At 42.2% G+C, this 22,511-nt stretch overlaps 2 protein-coding genes across 17 annotated transcripts in view; both read right to left on the bottom strand.

The window, feature by feature from the left end:
• Positions 1-7,500, bottom strand: part of CLCC1 (chloride channel CLIC like 1) — a 28,283-nt gene extending 20,783 nt beyond the window's left edge. For 5 of the 13 annotated variants that reach the window (XM_043491321.1, XM_043491325.1, XM_038414229.2 and 2 more), the window contains exons 1-2: positions 7,318-7,472; positions 5,143-5,287 (exon numbers count right to left, since the gene is read on the bottom strand). In XM_043491321.1, the coding sequence (XP_043347256.1) occupies positions 5,143-5,286 (144 nt within the window). In that variant the 5' untranslated portion in view covers position 5,287; positions 7,318-7,472. Of the gene's footprint in view, positions 1-354; positions 659-5,142; positions 5,288-7,317 lie in introns of those variants that run through there. The other 8 variants (XM_038414230.2, XM_038414232.2, XM_043491327.1 and 5 more) reach the window with 4 other exon arrangements.
• Positions 7,501-8,991: 1,491 nt separating this feature from the next.
• The window catches only part of WDR47 (WD repeat domain 47), a 43,247-nt gene continuing 29,727 nt past the window's right edge, over positions 8,992-22,511 (bottom strand). For 2 of the 4 annotated variants that reach the window (XM_038414214.2, XM_038414215.2), the window contains exons 10-16: positions 18,054-18,211; positions 16,695-16,775; positions 14,820-14,989; positions 13,230-13,400; positions 12,560-12,691; positions 11,212-11,430; positions 8,992-10,394 (exon numbers count right to left, since the gene is read on the bottom strand). In XM_038414214.2, the coding sequence (XP_038270142.1) occupies positions 10,252-10,394; positions 11,212-11,430; positions 12,560-12,691; positions 13,230-13,400; positions 14,820-14,989; positions 16,695-16,775; positions 18,054-18,211 (1,074 nt within the window). In that variant the 3' untranslated portion in view covers positions 8,992-10,251. The remainder of the gene's footprint in view (positions 10,395-11,211; positions 11,431-12,559; positions 12,692-13,229; positions 13,401-14,819; positions 14,990-16,694; positions 16,776-18,053; positions 18,212-22,511) is intronic. The other 2 variants (XM_038414217.2, XM_038414219.2) reach the window with 1 other exon arrangement.

Raw genomic sequence — 22,511 nt, 5'->3', positions numbered from 1 at the left:
ACTGAATTTAATACAAGTAGGAGCTCAGATTCTCCAATGCTTGACACACTTGCCAATATTACTTTAATGAAAAGGAATTCCACTCTAAAAATTTAAAGGCAAAATGGCAAATGTCCCCAAGATGTATATTCAGAACTAATAGCATCCTCGATTAAAAACCATATTGCCTTACTAACGGCAATTTGTGTAAATATTTTCCAAAGTATTCTGATTACATTGTACACTTTATAACATGAAGCTTCCCCAAACAATTTTTCATGCCCAAAGAAATCTCTCATTTCTCAGTGTAAAGTAGCAGCAAAACATATTGCTGTTTCGTGTAAATCCAATGTCCTTGTTTGGAAACAGACTTGCCCCCTCCAGTGGAAAAACACAGCCCTGATCTATACTACGAGTGTAGGTTGAATTTAGCAGCGTTAGATCGATTTCACCCTGCACCCATCCACACAACGAAGGCATTGTTGTCGACTTAATGGACTCTTAAAATTGATTTCTGTACTCCTCCCCGAGGAGATTAGTACTGAAATCAACATTGCCAAGTCGAATTTGGGTTAGCGTGGATACAATTCAACAGTATTGGCCTCTGGGAGCTATCCCAGACTGCTCCATTGTGACCGCTCTGGACAGCGCTCTCATCTCGGATGCACTGGCCAGGTAGACAGGAAAAGCCCCGTAAACTTTGGAATTTCATTTCCTGTTTGGCCAGTGTGGCAAGCTGATCAGCACAGGTGACCGTGCAGATGTCCTCAGCAGAGGTGACCATGGAGTCTCAGAATCGCAAGAGAAATCCAGCATGGACTGAACGGGAGGTACTTGATCTGATCGCTGTATGGGGAGACGAATCCATGCTATCAGAACTCCATTCCAAAAGACGAAATGCCAAAATATTTGAAAAAATCTCCAAGGGCACGAAGGACAGAGGCTATAACAGGGACCTGCAGCAGTGCCGTGTGAAACTTAAGGAGCTTAGGCAAGCCTACCAAAAAACCCAAGAGGCAAATGCCCGCTCGGGGTCAGAGCCCAGTCATGCCATTTCTATGATGAGCTGCATGCACTTCTAGGGGGTGCCCTACCACTGCCCCAACCCTGTACATGGACTTCTGCAAGGGGGAAGTCTCACGCAACAGGGATGAGGATTTTGGGGACGAGGAAGATGATGAGGAGGGGAAGGCTGAACATAGTGCACACCAGGCAAGCGGAGAAACCGTTCTCCCCGACAGCCAGGAACTGTTTATCACCATGATCCAATACCCTCCCAACTCGGGCTCCTGGACCTTGAAGGCGGAGAAGGCAGCTCTGGTGAGTGTACCTTTGTAAATATAATACACGGTTTAAAAGCAAGCATGTTTAATGATTACTTTGCCCTGAAGATTTGGGATGCATTCGTGGCCAGTACAGGCAAAAAGACTGTTAACATGTCTGGGGGTGGGGCAGAAATCCTCCAGGGACATTATTAAGGGGACATTCAGAGGTGGCTGTTCCTGCTGGGCTGTTTGCCTGTGGCTGAAAAGAAATCATCCCAGCTGTTAGCCACGTGGTGGGGGGAGAAATGAAGTGATCATTCCAGAGAATTGGGTGTGTGTGTGGGGGGCAGGGGGCGGGGGATTAGTTGGGTTTGTGCTGCATGTTAACCCAAAAACATCAGCCCCTCCTTTTAAATGGCCAATGTGTCTTTTTCAATTTTCCTCTCCCTTTTCTTCTCACAGCTACAAATGTTTCAATGCTGCGACTAGCATCTCCGTCCCAGAGGCTAGCGCAGATAAGAAGGCGAAAAAAACCGCATGCACGACAAAATGGTCTCTGAGCTCATGCAGTCCACCCAAACTGAAAGAGCCCAGCAGAACGCGTGGAGGCAGACAATGGTAGAGTCCAGGAAAGCACAAAATGAACGCAAGGACAGGAGGGATACACGAGAGGACAGGTGGCGGGAGCAAGAGGAAAGGTGGCGGCAGCATGATGAGAGGAGGCAGGATACAATTCTGAGGCTACTGGAAGATCAAACTAATATGCTCCGGTGTATGGTTGAGGTGCACGAAAGGCACAGACCACCACTGAAGCTCTTGTGTAATCAACTGCCCTCCTCCCCAAGTTCCACAGCCTCCTCACCCAGATGCCCAAGAATGTGCCGGGGGGGGGGGGAGGGGCGCATGCATGCTGCGGGCACCCAACCATTCCACCCCAGAGGACTGCCCAAGCAACCGAAGACTGGAATTCAATAAGTTACGAAGTGCAGTGGGACCTTGTAATTCCACTCATCCCAGGCTACCTTGACAGTTATTCCCCTATTTGTGTGATGAATTAATAAAGAATGTATGAATTTGAAACAACGACTTTATTGCCTCTGCAAGCGGTGACTGACGGGGAGAGGGGAGGGCGGCTGGCTTACAGGGAAGCAGAGTGAACCAAGGGGGCGGGTTTTCATCAAGGAGAAAAAGACCTGCCACACCGTAGCCTGGTCAGCCATGAAACTGTTTTTCAGAGCTTCTCTGATGTGCAGCACACCCTGCTTTGCTCTTCTAACCCCCCTTGTGTCTGGCTGCCTGTAATCAGCGGCCAGGCGATTTGCCTCAATTTCCCATCCCACCATAAACGTCTCCCCCTTACTCTCACAGATATTGTGGAGAACACAGCAAACAGTAATAACAACGGGAATATTGATTTCGCTGAGGTCTAACCAAGTCAGTAAACTTTGCCAGCGCCCTTTTAAACATCCAAACGCACATTCCACCACCATTCTGCACTTGCTCAGCCTATAGTTGAACAGCTCCTGACTACTGTCCAGGCTGCCTGTGTATGGCAGCATGAGCCATGGCATTAAGGGGTAGGCTGGGTCCCCAAGGGTAACTATAGGTATTTCAACATCCCCAACGGTTATTTTCTGGTCTGGAAAGTAAGTTCCTTGCTGCAGCTATTCATACAGACCAGACTTCCTGAAGATGTAAGTGTCATGTACCTTTCCCGGCCACCCCACGTTGATGTTGGTGAAATGTCCCTTGTGATCCACCAGTGCTTGCAGCAACATTGAAAAGTACCCCCTGCGGTTTATGTACTGGCTGCTTTGGTGCTCCGGTCCCAAGAGAGGGATATGCGTTCCGTCTATCGCCTCACCAGTTAGGGAATCCCATTACAGCAAAGCCATCCACTATAACCTGCACATTTCCCAAAGTCACTACCCTCTATAGTAGTAGCTCAGTGACTGCGTTGGCTACTTGGATCACAGTAGATTTGCCCACTCCAAATTGATTCCCGACTGACTGATAGCTGTCTAGCGTTGCAAGCTTTCAGAGGGCTAATCGCCACTCGCTTGTGAACTGTGAAGGCTGCTCTCATCTTGGTATTCTTGCACTTCAGGGCAGGGGAAAGCAAGTGACGAAGTTCCATGAAAGTGCCCTTACATATGCGAAAGTTTCAAAGCCACTGGGAATCATCCCAGACCTGCAACACTATGCAATCCCACCAGTCTGTGCTTGTTTCACGGGCCCAGAATCGGCGTTCCATGGCATGAGCCTGTCCCATTGCCACCTGCCCCATTGCCAGGGCGCGTGCTTTGAGAGAAGTCTGTGTCCGTGTCCTCATCACTCTCGTCACCGCGCTGCCATCGCCTCCTCACCTGCTTTTGCAGGTTCTGGTTCTGCATATACTGCATGATAATACGCGAGGTGTTTACAATGCTCATAACTGCTGCGGTGATCTGAGAAGGCTCCTGCAGACACCATACACAGCAAGCATGGAGAGCAGAGTGGCAGCGGAAGCGGTTGTTCAATGTCGATGGTTTGCAGACCTACTGCACCGTCTACTGCCAGGACACAACAGCTGAGCGGGCTGTGTTATGGCGAGACAAGAGCAGCCAAGCAGAGTTGCAGTGGAAGCAGCCCTGTGAGACCACCAGGAGAGCAGAATGGTAGCGAAAGCGGTGGCTGACGACCTGCGAGGTGGATTCATGAGAGCAGAGTTGCAGCGGAAGCGGGAGCCCATGAGAGACAACATGGAGAAATTCGCTATTGAGACAAAAGCAGGAGAGCAGAGTGGCAGCGGAAGCAGTGGTTTGATGATGATGGTTAGCAGTCCTACTGCACCGTCTGCTGAAAGCAGTATGGCACCGGCACGGAAAAAAGGCGCGAAACGATTGTCTGTTGTTGCTTTCACGGAGGGAGGGGTGACAATGACAATGAACTGACGACACGTACCCAAAACCACCTGCGACAATGTTTTTGCCTCATCAAGCATTGGGAGCTTAACCCAGGATTCCAATGGGCGGCGGAGACTACAGGAACTGTGGGATAGCTACCCACAGTGCAATGCTCTGAAAGTCGACACCAGTCTTGGTACTGTGGACGCACTCCGCCGACTTAATGCGCTTAGTAGGGACACACACAATCGACTGTATAAAATCACTTCCTAAAAATCGACTTCTATAAATTTGACCTAATTTCGCAGTGTAGACAAACCCATAGAGATCAGGAGGAGGAAAACTTTGCAGAGACTTGCTGACATTATTCTATCAGAAGTAACAGAGATGAAACAGACAAGGTTGTTCAGCCCCACCAAAACCCAGAGATCCCACTCCTCACTGGCCCCTTCCAACTCTTTTGTTCCTGCCTTCAAACTTGATTCCAATGAAGTGTCTGCCTCAGACTGAGTTTTTGGGGAAATTTCAACTAAAACAGTTGCCCCATTTCTGAGAATGAGCCTAGGGAAAAATATGTTGTTTTACCCCTGTTAAATCCTGACATCCTGTTCTCTGAGATCCTCTAGTGAGCCCATGCTCTGGAGCAGGGACTTGAAATTTGGCAGGGAGGTGTCCTTTGTGCCTGTGAAGTACCTTTTGCTGTGCCCATGAAAATCCACCCCAATTTGGCCAAGTTATAAGATGTTGAAAAATCAGTTAGCACATGCTCAGCAGACTTGCTAGAACTTTGCAGCTAAATCCCCCAAAGATTCCTTTCTCAGTGGGCATGCTCCAGCCAGGGCATTTGCAACAGTCAGCTGTTGCAGGCTGGGCTGGACACCAGAACTGAGAATAGCGGTCCTGTGGAAAAAAAACAGTATGTAATCATGAGCATAATGCATACTTATAATGGTGCTGAATTAATCATGTTTTTTTGACAGAGATTCTTATGAGTAATATACAGAGACACAGACACTTCTTTTAACCTTGGCAGGTCTTCTCATTGTTCCTGAAGCTGCATCATAATTGAGCATATCTGTGGGGTCAATCCATTCATCACCTTGAATTTCACCACTTCCTATCATGAGAGCTGCACACAGTATCAAGGGAACCAGCATCCTGAGTACAACAACAAAATCCACAAATTTAATTAAAACTGCAAACTGTGGTTAGAAGTTGAATAATGTTACGAGACATTAACCTTTTCCCAAAGTACTGTATAAACTTGTTTCCTATAAAACAGATTTGTCTAAATAACTGTTTTGGCCAAAAGAAAATTACTAATAATTTATATTGAGTACTCAACAGTGTTAGCTCACTACACTGTTCTAACAGGTAAGAATTACTGGCTAAAAACACAGATTAGCATATGTAAGAGTCCAAATTTGACAGATACAGGCAAAGAGTGTTAAAAAAAAAAAAACCCAATACATTTTACTTAATTTACGGAATACAAAACCCCCTTTGATTTCAATGGGAGCAGGATTGGGACCATTATCAGTGAGCAAATATATGGATGAAGTCATGATAACTGAGAAAGGACTAAGATTCTACTAGAGTCCAGCTCAAAATATCTGCGTTTAAATCCAGATGTCTCCTTATTTGTTAAAACATGGATTCAGCTCTATCACTAAGCTTTGTCTGATCCTGCAAACTCCAACTCTCACAAGCGAACCTCACTCACTTAAGAAGCCTTGTTTTCAAGAAGACTATTGCTGTGACTCTGCAGGATTGAATCCCAATTTTGCCTAGTTTTTCTCCTTAATTATATGGCATTGGCTTTACCCATGTTCTTTCAATGATTATGACTTGAGCATAGGAAAAATCTGTATTTTCACCTTGCCAACTACATAGATTTAACAAGATTTTTGGTTTTAAAAAGTAAAAGTGTTTAATTCAAAAGAATGAAAAAGATCCAACATTCATCATTTCCTTTTGTAAATACTAGTATTTCTAATAATTTAAAATCTTAATAAATTGCACCTTGTACAGTATGTATAACATATTGTAAATTTTGCATTAAACACACATTAAAAGGTAACAGGATATCTTACAAAACCTCCTACATAAGAAGGCACTCTGAAGATTAAATAGATGTAAGCCAATAAATGCTGATTTATGATCAGACCTTTATTTACTGAACAATGGCACAATATAGATCCCAGAGACCTGCAAGTGGATCCATATGCTTGGATAAAATTGCACAATTGCAACAACAATTTGTTAAAGTAAATTATCAAAAGGATTAAAATGTTACAAATCCTATTGAACAGAAAAATACTAGAAAGTTTCATAACTACACATTTTGAACAGTATCCATATAATATTTTTCCTTTTCCAAATTCTAACCATGATAAGCATATCAAAGTGAGAAATCAAGTAGTGAGAGTGGGATTTTTATTTTATAAATATACATGTATAAATAAATATACATGTGTAAAATAACTGGCTATGGATAAATATTGGTTGTACTATTATCCATATAGTGTCTTTGTGTGCCAATTTCTGTCTACATTTGCGACCACTAATTAAGAAAACCTATTACTGAACAACAGACAAAGAACAGAACAGGAATGTCACCTATAACAGTTATAGGTGACATTATAACACCTATAACCTAAAATCTGGAAGGAAATCAAGCCTCCCCCATTAGTCTTTTGATGAATCTAGCCACATTCTGCAAACAAGGTTAAGCCCAGGACTTGAGTTGTGCTACATCCAGCTACCCTCTCGTGCACGCTACAAATTGTAACCGTGTTGTGACGCCACCTAGTGGGTTAGTTTCCTGCCGTGCCACGGCCTTCAGGGAACCCCACCCCGCCTAATCTCCCCCCGCAGGGGGCCCCCCCCACCACCCAGGGGAGCCTCCAAATCCCACCACCCCCGGCCAGGGAACCATCCCCCCGACTCCGAGTCCCACGAGCCAGAGACCCGCCCCCAGCAACCCCCCGCGAGGGAGCCCCTCGCCCTCCACAAACCCCCCCACCCCCAGCCAGGGAGCCAGCCCCTCCCCCCCCCCGACTCCCGCCCGCCGAGGTGGGAACCGCTCCCCGAATCCCACAACCCCCCCCGCGAGGGAGCCCCCACATACGCCCCAACCCCCCTACAAATCCTCCCCAAATCCCCGCCCAGCGAGCGCCCCAGCCCACCTGCCCTCTCCCTCGCTCGGCCCCCGGCCCCGCTCCGGCAGCCTCGAGCCAGGCCCAGCTCCCGCGCCGAGCCCTCCCCAGCCCCTCGGCCAGCGAAGAGTGAACCGAGCGGCTCAGCGCGTCCGCACAGAGAAGACGCGATCCCAATCCATGCGCTCGGCGCTCCTCTCCATCCGGGACAGAAACGACGCCGGCGGCAACGGAAACCAAGCTATACCGACCGTCCAAAACGGCGCCCCGCGGGCGGGAAGGTAGGAGACGTCTCAAGCCTGGCGGGAAAATACCCTTTGCCTCCCTGCTGAAGCGAACAGCAAGGGCGCCAGGACAGTGGTTTGCAGCATAACTGCTGTAAGGGACTGAGAGCAGACTAATTTCACCAAGACCGCTGAATATCTCAGATGGATTTACAAATCAGAAAAGGTGAGAGCTTGTGTAGCCAGTCCTTGAGCGATCTAATTCTCTCCCTGCACCTTCCCGCCTACTGCGACATGTTATGCTGCAGGTTTTTGTATGGTTGATCTTGTACCAGAATAACGGATTAGAAGGTTTTACCTTTTCGAATAATTTGTGTGAAGCTGCGGACAAGACATCCTTGGGGGAGAAAATACGTTGTTTGGGTATTCTCAGATGCATGGTTAGGTGGTCTGAAAAGCACACCGAGGATAAGCTTGGAATTTCTCAAGCGTTAAAAGTCAGAATGTGTACAGCTGCAGTGCTAATACCAATCACAACAGGGAAGCAGTGATTAGGACACAGAAATGAAGAGAAACTGAAGTTTTCGGGTAGTCAGGAATTCAGTTGAAATAAGATGCTCAAATTTTGAAGAAGATCTATTGCAGGGAAACTGCTAGAATTTAACATGCAGTCAGTGTGTTACAATACTGTGTGACTGAGACCATAGATCACCAAACAGCTATACGTATGGAAACAAGACAAGATGGAAGAACTTAAAACACAGACTTAACTTCAAAATTGCATGGGGGGGGGTCTATATGTAGATTCATAGATACTAAGGTCAGAAGGGACCATTCTGATCATCTAGTCCGACCTCCTGCACAGCACAGGCCACAGAATCTCACCCACCCACTCCTATGAAAAACCTCACCTATGTCTGAGCTATTGAAGTCCTTAAATCATGGTTCAAAGACTTCAAGGAGCAGAGAAGCCTCCCTCAAGTCAACCATGCCCCATGCTACAGAGGAAGGCGAAAAACCTCCAGGGCCTCTCCAATCTGCCCTGGAGGAAAATTCCTTCCCGACCCCAAATATGGCGATCAGCTAAACCCTGAGCATATGGGCAAGATTCACCAGCCAGATACCCAGGAAAGAATTTTCTGTAGTAACTCAGATCCCATCCATCTAATATCCCATCTCAGGGGATTTGGCCTATTTACCCTGAATATTTAAAGATCAATTACTTACCAAAATCCCATTCTCCCATCATACCATCTCCTCCATAAACTTATCAAGTAGAATCTTAAAACCAAGAATAGGCTTCTATAACCAAGTAATTTACTATAATACATTAGCTCTGCTAAATCAGCTACTAAAGAGGATAGGGAAAGTATAAAGTCTTCATCATCTTTTAATAACATGTAAACCTAGAGTTGAAACTTGGAGATTTATAAAAAAAAGAGACCAGACTAAGAGACAGTGAAATAAGTAGGAGTTGTGCTTTCAGGTGTCAGAGGTCTTTATTGAGATTATAGCAGAGATACACTTCCATAATAATCTTTTCACTTTTATACAATTAGTTAAAAAATGCTTGCTAGAGTGAACCGATAATTTAGTCATTATTAAAACCAAATAACTGCATTTCAAATAAATAAATAACCTAAAATGTAAGGTTTTAATTTAAAAGGAACTGTACAATATGAAAATATAACAATACTTAAACATTAGAATCTAAATTTTCATAGAAATAAAACTGCAATTCTGCATTACATAAACAGTGCAAGAAAGAAAAATCCAAATATGCTTCTAGACTGGGAAGTTAAATGATTTAATTTTTTAAATTATCATGCAAACAGCATTTTAAGCCATGCTGTTGTCTATAAGTGTTAATGGTACCATTTTTCTTTAAGAGAAAAGCTAACCATTTAGCTCACTGTGATAACTGATGCCAATCCATGCTCTTTTCTACAGTACATTATACGCAGAGGTATTCTGTTGCATTCAAAAATGAAATATTACATGGTTTCTGGAGCAAACCCAACATTTTACTTTTTGTTTTCAATGTCAGCTTGTTGAAAACAGTATCACCTAGTAAAAACAGCAACACTTCCCCCAGTTTAGGTGAAAAGCAAAATACGCTATATATTGGACTATAATCAAGAAGCACTTACTGCCTAGTCACCTTTAAATATTACAATTATATGTACTAAAAAAAACAAAACAAAAAGAAAACCAAACCAATGCTGAAAGTGTGGAAAGGAAAAAAAAAGTCTGACCTCTGGTTGACAAGTGATGCATATAAAGAAGTGTGAAACAGCAGAAGTAACTTTTTATCTTCTACATTTATGTGGAACTAGTTACTGAGTTGATTAAAAGTGTAATTCGGTTTAAGTTTCTATATAAAACTGTCATTGAGGCAAAGACCAAGGAATGCAATTAATACTAAACTGTAAACACATCATTAATCTTACTTTGAGTGCACATTGACAACATAAGAGCTCTTCCAACAGACTTTGGCAACAAGACTACAATAGGTCACAGCAGCAAGAGTTCACATGAAAGACTAAAAGCACTGCAAAATAATACTAACACACCAAGACCTCCTACCAATCAGAAAATGTGTGACAAGTGCCTTCTGCTGCTGCTGCTAAGACACTCTCCTGGTCAGATGCTGCTCTTTGAATCCCTAATTTATTATTTTTACAGTCCAATAGTCTTAGTTCTCTGTGCTTTATCTACATACATTGCCTTCAGTTGCACTCTATCCATTGTAGGTCCAAAGTGTTACAGTTCTGTCTGCAGAAGATGACAAGAAGGATAGGTCTTGCGTATGCCACCTACACTGAATCACTTTGTCCTTATGTTCCCCTACCACCATAATAGGAAGTTGCTTAGTAAGGTCCCCTAGGAGAGAGGAATAGAAATAATTACTTGTTTCTTGAACACTTAAAATAATTTTCTTGAATAAACTCTACATATCTATTTCACTTGCTGAACAAATTACTTCATTAGATGATAATTTAAAAGGAAACTCAAGAATATGGTTACAGGAAGAATGCACACAAACCCTTTCATTCATATTAAAGGGAAAAAAGTCTATTTTGGTTTGGAAGGCCCATAAGAGTCTCCTTTCAAATTCTATAATCAATAAAACTGACTGCTATAAATAATTATTTAACATTTATACTGTAGCAGTGCCTAGAGGTCAACCAGGTTGGGACTCCATTGTGTTAGGTACAATACAACTGTTTGCAATACTGGTATTTCATAAACTAAAGTTTAAATACAAATTAATAGTCCATAAAAATCAGGTTAATTGAAGGACTTTTGGACTAATCCCTCCCACTCCTCCCCCCCCAAAAGGTGAGCCAAGCATGATTTTTTTTCCTTTTTGGGTTTGAGTTTTCTGCACATCACCTCAAAGCAGAGGTCCAGTGATTAAAGAGCTGTAAGTTGTTTCCCATACTGCAATTATATTCCTTAATCATATTTATATGACAGACTATAGTCTTGACTGCAATAAGAGCAATCTGTTGTGAGCTGACAAGAACCACAGTCATATATATTCTAAACCTTTTAAATTTCACTTTATAGCCTTAATAGATTTCAGATTTCTACATTTTCAGAAATGAATCTCTTTTGATCCAAACTTTCTTACAACTGCTATTAACACACTTCACAGCTCAATTTTGCTTAATACACTTCACATCAGATGAATTACCTTGCAAGTCTGTCACCTTTATTTTCATATCATAAGATCCTGTGAGCAAATAGTGAGCCCCAGGAGAGAAGCGAACAGAACGAACATCACTGGAATGAGGATGATAGCTCTGTACCATTCGTCCTCCTCGAATATCATACAACATGCAACTGGAGTCTTCTTGCCCTGTAGCTAGGAGGCGACCACTAGGATCAACAGCTACAGATGCTACAGCACTACCTATAAGAAGAAAATGCGGATCATTAACTAACAGACTTATGGATATGTTCTGCATTCTTTTGAACATAGAAAGATTTGAGAGATGTTTGTAGAACTGTTAATATTAAAAAAGAGTAAAGAACATATCTAGCCATGTTAAATGTACTTTCAGCTAATTTTGTCTATATTAAAAAGACAAGTCTTATGTTGTATTGCCCTGTTTTATAGTATACCTTGCAGCATATATTGATTCCTAATCGTGGAGTGTTAGCAAAGTCACAGTTAAAGCTGCATCAGTAAATAGTGTTTAACAGTGGAAAAAGATTAGGAATATTTGCTCGATGTTTCATCACAGAAAAAGGGAATATCCAAGAGTGTTGGCGGACTTTTAATTTTCTGCATAGTTAGAATCCATAGCAGAATAATTCATTTAGAAATATATTGGCAATAAAGAGATTGTTTTGAAAACAAGTTCTGTACCTGACTCACTTTTTTCAAAACACTTCTTGTGTAGATTACTGTACATCTGTAGTTTAGACAAATACCATCCTTTGTGCATTTGCATTTTGGAGTTTGAAACATGTTATTATTTCTTGAGTTGAGCTGTATCAGTTTGGAAGTGTTGCATTAACTATATATGGACATCACTTGCTAGGTAGAGTCCTTTACACGACAGTAGATTTGCCAAATTCCAGCAGCCACATTTAATTCCAAGGTTGACTTTTTTAACAGCCTAATATTCCTTGCAGCCACCATGTTTACATTTGTTATCAATAAAAAAAAATATCACTGTTACAAAGCATGTCATTCTTTGTAAGGCAGTTTGTCAGTCTAAAGTGTTGATTTTTTGGGGGTAAGGTTGTATGTTTTCTCTGTTTTAGAGCATCATGTAAGCTTATAGTACTATATAAATAGCTATTAATTTCAAAAAGGTCACAAAGCAAAGAACTAACCAGTTTTTGAATGAATATACCGAGTTTTTGTTGTTTTTTTAAAATGAGCAACTGGGGATTGTTTTGAACAAGCCGCAAGTCCTCATTTTACAATGCAAGATCCCTGTTTTCAACAAACCAATGACAAGAACAATCTTTAAAATATGTAATTGTGCAAGAAATTTTTTTATACAGTGCGAAAAGAGCAACAGTCTTACCAGTTCCATGAAATGTTGTTCCCACTACACGAACACAACTCGGTACTCTAAGATCCCAGAATCTTACAGTCTTGTCTTGGGAACCAGATGCAATCATCCACCCACTCCATGTATAAAGTGCTAAAATATGACCTGTAGATAAGAACATATTTTACTTTACTAGTATTACTTATTGTTTAAAGATCACTACTGAATTCTCTACATATTCTTGTTCTGAATATCACTTACACATTAAGTAGGGTCATCATCAGCATACAGTTAGTAGATTAAATGTTATATTTTGGTTTGAAGAAAGTAGTAGTCTTGGAGGGATCAGAGAGTTGGAGATAATCAACTAGCTCTCTTCAGAGAGCCTTTGTTAACAGATTTCTGTAGGTCTCACTTCATTATTTGTTACGCCAAATATATTAATCTCTTGGGAAAGGTTTCAATGTGGCATGGACTGAATAAGTGCCACCAATACAATGGCAACACCCTACTCTACATCTTCCCTAGCATTCACAGGGAGACAAAGGGCTTAAAATACGTAACTGTCTAGATTAATGAAATAAAATCTCTTCTGAGCTCACTTTTGATAGGACAAAGGTGCTGTCCATAAGAAGAGCATGATTTGGTCACTTGTTACCAGTGCATAGAACAGATTGTTACTGTTGCATTTTTATAAACATACCAGTATGGCCACTCAGAGCATGCAGGCCTTGACCTCGCTGGCAGTCTGTTGTGTAAATATTACAGTCTCCTGCTCCAGCGCTAATTAAAATAGCGCCACCACTTTCTGGGCCTTCCATAAAAGCAAGATCTCTAATTGTCCCATCATGCATACTGAACTCCAAGTCTGGTCCTGAAAAAATTTAAAATAAACCAAAGAACAGAGTGAGATATACATGGTTTAGTATAAATTAATTATGTAATCGTTTAAGCAGTTATTGTGACAGTGCATTAGTATTTATTAAAAAGCTTGAGTTTGATACATGTAACAATTTCCAGGGGGAGAATATAACTTCATAAAATAGGATAAAATTTCACACTGAATGGGCAAACTGACAGATTTCTGTGTATCAGAATATATTAACTTTCTGTTTCTTCAATATTAGTTAATCCCTCTGAGAGGTTCACATCTTATTAGGGTATGTCTACACAGCAAAGAAAAACCCATTCATGGCTTGTGCCAGCTGACTTGGGCTCACAGGTCGGCTGTGGGGCTGTTTCCATTGCTGTATAGACTTCTGGGCTTGGGCTGTAGTCCGAGCTCTGGGACCCTCCTATCTCACAGGGTCCTAGGGCTGGAGCCTGGAAGTCTACAGAGCAATGCAACAGTTCTGCAGCCCAAGCCTCTTGAATCTGAGTCAGCTGGCACAGGCCAACCATCGGTTTTTCTTTGGTGTGTAAACATAGCCTTGATTTTCAACCAACAGTTGATTCTCAATTCTGGAGCTAGACTTAAATATGTTTGTTCATGGTATTTTATTTCAGTTAACAAAAAAATCCCACACAGTTATCTAACTGAAATAATATTGTCAATATTAAACCAGTGACATCAAAATAAGAAGCATATTTATACTTGTGCTGAAAGACCAAGTCCCATAAGGTTATCTGTACTTCAGTGACTAGATTATCCCGGAATACATTTATCAAAGTTAAAAATAGGCTAATGATCTTGAAATTCCTTACCAAAACCTTTGGTCAGAGATTCTTCTTATTTATTAACATTTTTCTTAAAGAAACCAAAAAAGTATGCCAGGCACCTCAAAATAGACTTTCTTTGATCTCACCTGCATACTAGTCATTAATCTGTCTCTGCTGAATATCTTCTAGCACTTCAAACTTCCAAGCAGCATTTCCCTTTCCCCCAAAACATGGGTAAGTACAAATCAGATATTCAAAGTCACTGATCTGGAGCCCAGGTTTGGCAGCATTCTAACCTACGATTGATACAGGTCTAGGTATACTCTACCTCATACTCTAAGGGTATGTATACACTGCCCATGTTACAGCACGAAAGCTGTAACTGTCTATACTGGCGCTTTTCAGCGCTAAAACTTTTGTCACTCAGGGGGGTGTTTTTTCACACCTCTGAAAGACTAAAGTTTTAGCGCTGAAAGAGACAGTGTAGACACAGCTTAATACATCTCGTTACCATAATGACAGGCATAACTCAAGTTACTTTGCCATTTGTCACTAACATGACCATCCCAAATAAATGATAACATGATATACCAGTATATATAAATATATATACACACACACACCCACACCCTACCTGTTGCATTACAAGTTTCTGCATTAAAAGGTAGTACTTTAACATATTTATCATTAGAACCAGTAGCCAACAACTGTCCACAGGGACTCCATGCCACACAGTAGATTGACCCTTTGTGATGTTTGTTCCTTTTGAAACGAATATCAGGTTGTTTAGGAGTGTTATAAGCACTGAAGAAAAAAAAAAAAAGAGAAAAGTATCTTTTATATGTAAATATAGAATATGTAATCTAAAATGCAAGTCAACTTTCTTATTTCATTAAATAATACATCCAAAGTAGGCAAGTTAATTTCTACTTATTTTTCAATTTTCTAACGGTAGGCAATTAAAGTTAAACTGAAGTGTGAAAATATAGTGTTTTGTTGCCACATAGGAACTATGTTCCCCAAACACATTTTAGCTTACATGCATTATGCAAACTCTTCCATACTACACTTATTGTGATCCGATTCCTTGCAAGCATAAGCAAGTGCTCTAAAGGGCAATGAAAATGGACAAATGTTGGTGGCAATTTAAACTTTTGCTTTAAAAAAAGTGTTTAGTTTTAATGCTGGAAGGCAACGAGGGTAGAATATTAGGATAACAGAGAAACCACAAAGAAAGTTCGTCCTTGTTCTCCAATATTTCACTACAGAAACATTCGAAGTGTGACTTGAAACGATTTCTACAACACACACTAATTAAGTTATGAGTAAAAAGAAAAGGAGTACTTGTGGCACCTTAGAGACTAACAAATTTATTTGAGCATAAGCTTTTGTGAGCTACAGCTCACTTCATTGGATGCTCACGAAAGCTTATGCTCAAATAAATTTGTTAGTCTCTAAGGTGCCACAAGTACTCCTTTTCTTTTTGCGAATACAGACTAACAAGGCTGCTACTCTGAAACCTAAGTTATGAGTGTTCTTGATGGGGGAAAAAACCCCAACAACCTTGAAACAAAATTCAGAAATGTCTGCCAGAGGTACCTGGTTTGACAAAGACAACACTTAGCTATTATTAAAAAGGCATTGTCTTAAAAAACCAAAACTTAAAACCCAACAACTAAACAAAAAAAAAATCCATCAAAATACCTTATTTTCAAAGTCCAAAACAAGTGAAAACCAGGAAGAAGTATTCCTTTTTGTATCCAACACTTTATACATGTGCTTGACTTCAGTGGGACTACTTGTGTACTTAAAGTTAAGCATTTATGTAAGTGTTTGCAGAGGCCTAGGAAGGAAGTGAGCCTTGGTTTTCTTAGGTCACCTTAAAGACCTACTCATATCAACATACCACTCAACCTCCATGTATTAGACATTAAAAAGTAAGGAAAAGGAGCAATATGACACTAAGAACATTTCACCCATTAACAAGAAACTAGTCTGAATGAGGCAGTCTGTGGAAAAAGCACAGCTAGTGCACTTTCTCAAAATTCATTCAGTTATACATTATAGTCATAACCTTCCCGGCATTATTTCTGAACATCCTAAATCAGCCTTTACTTACATTTGACTGAGGAGAAATTCCTAATTCCATTTCTCTGATTATTTCTATGGGTTATTTAGACATGAGTAAATAAAATGCTTGTAGGAAATTAGTGGGAAGTTACAAAGTATTTAAGATACAATTCAGCATCGAGAATAAAACCTCATTCTAATAAAGACAAGAAGCTAATAGGGCAACAGAAACCAAGTATCTGACTGCTAATGGGCCATTTTAAAAACTTGCCACAGAAACTGGAAAATGAGGATGACAAGAATGGTAAGAGGGAAAAAAGCACAAAAATGATAAGATCTCAAAGGATTTTAAATAGATATGCAACAGGGAAAGCAAATAATATGGCCACTTTAAAATTACAGAAGACAGCTCATAAAAGGAAATAAAGTTACTAATTACTCTGTTGCCATCTTTACAGAGGAAGAAAGTGAAGATCTGCCTAGGTCAGGTATCAGTTTTCGAGGGACGACTGTTGAGGAACTGCGTAACATATAAACACACAATTATAAAAAGGCTAAATGCACTTAAACTAGACAGAGTACCAGCTGTACTATGGCTTTTTAAAAATGAGAAAGCAAATCTTAACTTTTAATGGTCCATTTTAGAATTTCATTAGATGTAGGAGATATTTCTCAAGATTAAGAATATGAACAATCTTTCACTATGTTTACAGCCTGACAAGACAATGGGTAAGGAGATGTACAGACAGACCTCAGGAAGAGGTGTGGAAAGCTCAGAACATTCCCTTTAGAAAATTACAGCACAGCAAGAAACTATCTTATCAAGTCAATAGTCACATCAAATTCACCAAATCAAATTATACACACTAACTAGGGTGTTAAAGGCTACAGGGATAATCTGTTTATAAATTTAAAAAAAAAAAAAAAGATTTTTCTAATTTCCAGCATAACAAGCCAAACCAATCAGGTGGGCGAGGGGGAGTGGGAGAGGAGGACCCACAACACACTCCACATCTCCCGAACCCATGTTCTTTCTGCTTCATACATCAACATCAAACATTTTGGAATAAGAACTTCACTGGCTCCTTTGTTTATTACCTTTGAGGGAAAACAGAATGCATATTAGGAAAGGACATTAGAGGCTAAAGCATGCTTTTTGGCCAAACTGGGAAGATGTCCCGGACTCATCAGGAGCAGATACACACACAAAAAGAATGTGATTTTAGAGTAATTTTTCTGAAAATTCTCCAACTTTTAAAAAAGTAATGGAACTGAAGCAATGACTAGAAAGTGAGTTTGAGACCAAGATTTATTTCTGAAGAAAGAAAGAAATAATGGATATGAAAATTCAGGTAGGTGGAATTAAGACAAAAGAGGAAGAGGCTAGAAGCATTCTGCCATATCATCTTTTTCTGTTCCTGAAATGTATATTCTCGGACACAAAAGATTCTTTTACAACGTCAGTGTGTCCAAGACTCTAGGGGAAGAATACTACCAAAAGGAAAAGTTGTAGTACTGATGTCAAAACAGCTTAGCAGTAGGGGAAAGAACTAGTCAAACTAGTCACAAACACAAAAATACTGCAGCTGGTCTTTTTATTCTGTCTTGGTAGTTACTATGTTCTCAAAGCAACATTGTAACAGTTCATTGTTGACAGGTTAATCAACTAACAAAATGAAAGGGTTAAAAGACAAGAACAGACTTGAAATATCTACAGACAGCTTTGGATATCCAGTTATAGGTAGTGGAACAGAAATGATTATGGTAGGACTGTATGTTCATTTATTTTTCTTCTTACCTTGGGTCAATTACTTCTGGGTAGGCACACACCCTCAAAGTTTTGGAATTTGAGCCAACAGCATACAAACTCCCACTTGGATGAAAAGCCACAGCTCTGACAGCTTGTGTATCTTCTAGAGTATTAATACAAATGAACTGTTTTTTTGATTTATCATCCTGTTGTGTAAAAGTTTGACAGTCACAATAGGTTCACAAACATAACTACATTTTTAATAGCTTCCAAAGCTGAGAGAAGTTAAAATCCATCCCCATTAAAAAAACAACATATTCAAATGTAAAGCTTATAGGGGAAAAGACTGGGAGGAACACCCCTTGACTGTTTGTGATATGGAGAGTAAAGATATCACAGCATCCTGATCTTAACAAAATCATGAAAAGAACAGTTTTTCAAAGATTCTTTTAAAAGACCTACAAGAATGCTTACACAAAATCAAATTAAAACAAAGATGGCATGACGTCACATTTTTCTGAGCAAAGAACTTGAAAACTTTTTAATATTTTAGTTGATAAAATATGAAGTGTTCTTCTTTGCAAGAGCTTGTTCCTATTTCTTCTACTTCCAAATTAGGCAGCAGTAAAATGCTTCTCTTTCCTTCCTCAAAGACATCCAACTATTGTACTTTTTAAAATTCATCTTAATATTTTACATACAGCTGTTAAATAGTCAAGAGGGAAGACTCGTGGGTTAAGGGAAAGCCGCCTAATACTGAACAGGTGAAGTGACATTTCACAACCTCTGGTGCTATTTGTACTAGACTAAAGAGAAACTAAAATACACAGTAAAAGATATTACAGTATAATGTTGCATGTTACAAGCATATAATATTCTCTGCAGAATACTTGTACCAATTTATTTTCTGATTTAAATATTGTGACAAAGCTCTGTCCTTGCCTCCGTGGCTCCCACGTTTCCTGGCAGATTTTGCTAGCCTCAGAGGCTCACTGTGACCCTCCATGTAACCCTTCTCTCTCTAGAGACAAGGATCACAGTCTACTGAGCCATTTTCATCATAAGCCAGCAAGGGAGGTGAGGAGAAGTTATCCTTCCTTGCACAGTCTCTGTTGTCTCCCAGTCTCAGTGATTAATCAGGGGGCAAAGGTGTGCGGGGGGGAGAGAGGCTGGGCCCACCCTCTACTCCAGGCTTCAGCCCAGGAACCCTAATAGTATCAGCTATGGTAGCTGACCTTTTAGAAACATGACATGTACAATTCCCTGAGCTACTTTCCTCACAGCAGCCCTCACTTCCTCAAGCTCCACTTCACCTTTACCTCAGGGCCTCCTTCCTTGTGCCTGATACGCTGTGTACTACTCAGCCTCTCCAACAGTGCAACTTCCTCCCACAGCTCCTGATATGCACACCCACCTGACTAACTGGGAGGCTTTTAACTAGTTTCAGCCAGCTCCTGATTGGCTTCAGGTGTCCCAATCAACCTAGCCTTCTCCCTGCCTTCTGAAAAGTTCTTAATTGGTCCCAGGTGTCTTAATTGACCTGGAGCAGCTGCCATTTCACTTATCCTGGTACCAGGGATTTGTTTAGCCTGGAGCCAATATATCTATCTCCCACTACTTTTCTATAGCCATCTGGCCTTGCCCTGTCACATATCCCCCCCCTTTGTTCAACACCATAGAGTTGGGCATCTTGGCACGCCCGACAGTATGCTCTTGACAGACCATCAGCATTGCCATGGTGGCATCCAGCCCTGTGCCGTATGCGGAACTGGAATGGTTGGAGGGATAAGAACCACCTGGTGACCCTTGCATTCTTTGCCTTATTCCGCTGCATACACTGGAGGGGTGCATGGTCCATCACAAGAGTAAATCACCGGCCTAAGAAGTAATAACGCAGTGTCTCCATAGCCCATTTGACAGCAAGGCATTCTCTCTCGACTACTGCGTATTTCTGTTCTCTTGGGAGAAACTTTCTGCTTAGGTAGAGGATTGGGTGTTCCTCTACTCCCACCATTTGCAACAGAACTGCCCCCAACCCCACCTCGGAAGCGTCTGTTTGTAAAATAAATTCCCTGTTAAAGTCCGGGGCTACGAGTATGGGGTCATTACAGAGGGCCATCTGAAGGTCTGTAAATGCCCCCTCTGCTGCGTTGGTCCACTTTACCATGTCTGGACCTCAGGCCTTCACCAGGTCTGTTAGGGGACTTGCCCTAGTGGCGAAGTAGGGAATAAACCACAGATAGTAGCCTACCATGCCTAGGAACGCACGGACTTGCTTCTTTCAGGTCGGCCAGGGCCAGTTTTGAATTGCCTCTAGCTTATTCGTTTGGGGCTTCACTATGCCCCTTCCCACAATATATCCCAGGTACCTAGCCTCTGCTAGTCCTATGGCGCATTTAGCGGGATTAGCAGTGAGGCCAGCCCGCCTTAAGGTGCGTAGTACTGCCTCAATTTTCTCCAAGTGGGTTCCCCAGTCTGGCATATGGATGATGACATCATCTAGATATGCAGCTGCATAACTAATATGGAGGCGCAGCAGCTTATTCATGAGGCACTGGAATGTGGCTAGGGCCCCATGTAGCCCAAAAGGGAGGATGGTGTACTGGAATAGCCCATCCGGGGTGGAGAATGCTGTCTTTTCTTTAGCTTCTTTGGTCAGAGGAATTTGCCAGTACCCTTTTGTCAGATCCAGTGCAGTCAAGAATCGGGCACTACCCAGTCGATCAACCAGTTCGTCAATGTGTGGTATGGGGTATGCATCAAACTGGGATATTTCATTCAGTCGGTGAAAGTCATTACAGAATCTCATGGTACCATCAGGTTTAGGCACTAGAACAATTGGACTGGACCACTGACTGCAAGATTCTTCAATAACCCCTAATTCTAACATTTTCTTTACTTCGGCCTTGATTTCTTCTCTTTTTGGCTGCTAGGATTCGATAGGGTCTCAATGTTACCTTGGCTCCGGGGATTGTGCGGATATGGTGATAGGTCTCAGTCGTCCACCCTGGTTTTGGAGAGAACACATCTCGGTTGCGATTAATCATGTCAGCTGCCTCGATCTTTTGGATCGGCGTCAAGTCAGATGATATCCTCACTTGCTCGTGTAATTATGCAGGGCTAATGCTACCCCCGCGAGGTGGATAAGGGAGCATGGGACCTCCCAATCCCCCAAGTTATGTTGCATAGGCTCCTCGGGGCTGGGACACTGTGCTATGTGTCCCCACTCCCCACATGCATAACATCTATAATTGCTTTTAATCACTCCCCTATCCCGGGGGTTAGGGGGCTTAGTCCCGGGGTTCCCCCCACTCAGGCCAATCCCTTCCTTCTGGGGTCCCCACTGGTTTTTGCCCCCCCTTCTTCCACCTAGGACTCCCCAGGAGTTTGGCTGCTTTGGTTGGGTGGTTGCTTCAAAAGGGGCCTTCCTTGGGTAGTCGGGTCAGTTCCCTGGCTGTAATCCGTCTTTCTACCAGTGTGATATATTGTTGTATGTGTACGGATCGTTCTGGCCTACCCATTTGCTGAGATCTGGCGGCAGTCCCCGCATGTAATGGTCTATGACCAGGGTCTCCAAAATCTGCTCTGGCCTGCACACCTCTGACTGTAACCACTTCCGTGCGAGGTGTACAAGGTCGAATAGCAGGGACCTCGGGGGTTTGTTCTCCTGGCATTTCCACTCATGGAACCTCTGGGCCCTTATTGCTGCTGTTACCCCTGATCGTGCTAGGATCTCTGCCTTCAGACGGGTATAGTCAGTGGCATCCATGGCAGGCAAGTCAAAGTAGGCCTTCTGGGCCTCTCCACACAAAAAAGGGGCGAGAATGCTGGCCCACTGCTCCTGGGGCCACGCCTCACGCTGAGCAGTCCTTTCGAATGAGAGGAGATATGCCTCTAAGTCCTCTCCTGACGTAATCTTTAGCAGACAACCAGTGGCCCTCAGGGTCCGCGTCCCATCGGACCCCTGGGCCTAGGTGGTGAGGATCCCCAGCTGATCCACCACCTCTCTCAAGAGGGCACGATCTTGGGTCGCCTGTCTCATCAATAATTGATTCGTTTCCTGCTATAGCCGCATAGACTCCTGTTGTGCCATTGCCTGAATCTGGGTGGCCTCCTGCTGGGCTGCCGTGGCTTGTACCAGAGCTCTTACCACCTCCTCCATTGTGGCACAAAGCAAACAAACAAAAAAAAATCTAAAACCCCAGTGCACGCTTTTTTTTTTTTTTTAAAAAAACCTCTTTCTTCGCCCTGCTGTGAACAAAATCCCACTCCTGACACCAGTTGTGACAAAGCTCTGTCCTTGCCTCCGTAGGTCCCCGCGTTTCCTGGCGGATTTCGCTAGCCTCAGAGGCTCACTGTGACCCTCCACGTAACCATTCTCTCCCCCTAGAGACAAGGGTCACAATCTACTGAGCCATTTTCATCATAAGCCAGTGAGGGATGTTGTCTCCCAGGGATTTGTTTAGCCTGGAGCTAATATATCCATCTTTTCCATAGCCATCTGGC

Source organism: Dermochelys coriacea, chromosome 8 (assembly GCF_009764565.3).
Source record: "Dermochelys coriacea isolate rDerCor1 chromosome 8, rDerCor1.pri.v4, whole genome shotgun sequence".
Taxonomy (NCBI): domain Eukaryota; kingdom Metazoa; phylum Chordata; order Testudines; family Dermochelyidae; genus Dermochelys; species Dermochelys coriacea.
The sequence above is the reverse complement of the archived record's forward strand: the minus strand, read 5'-3'. Positions and strand labels throughout refer to the sequence as shown.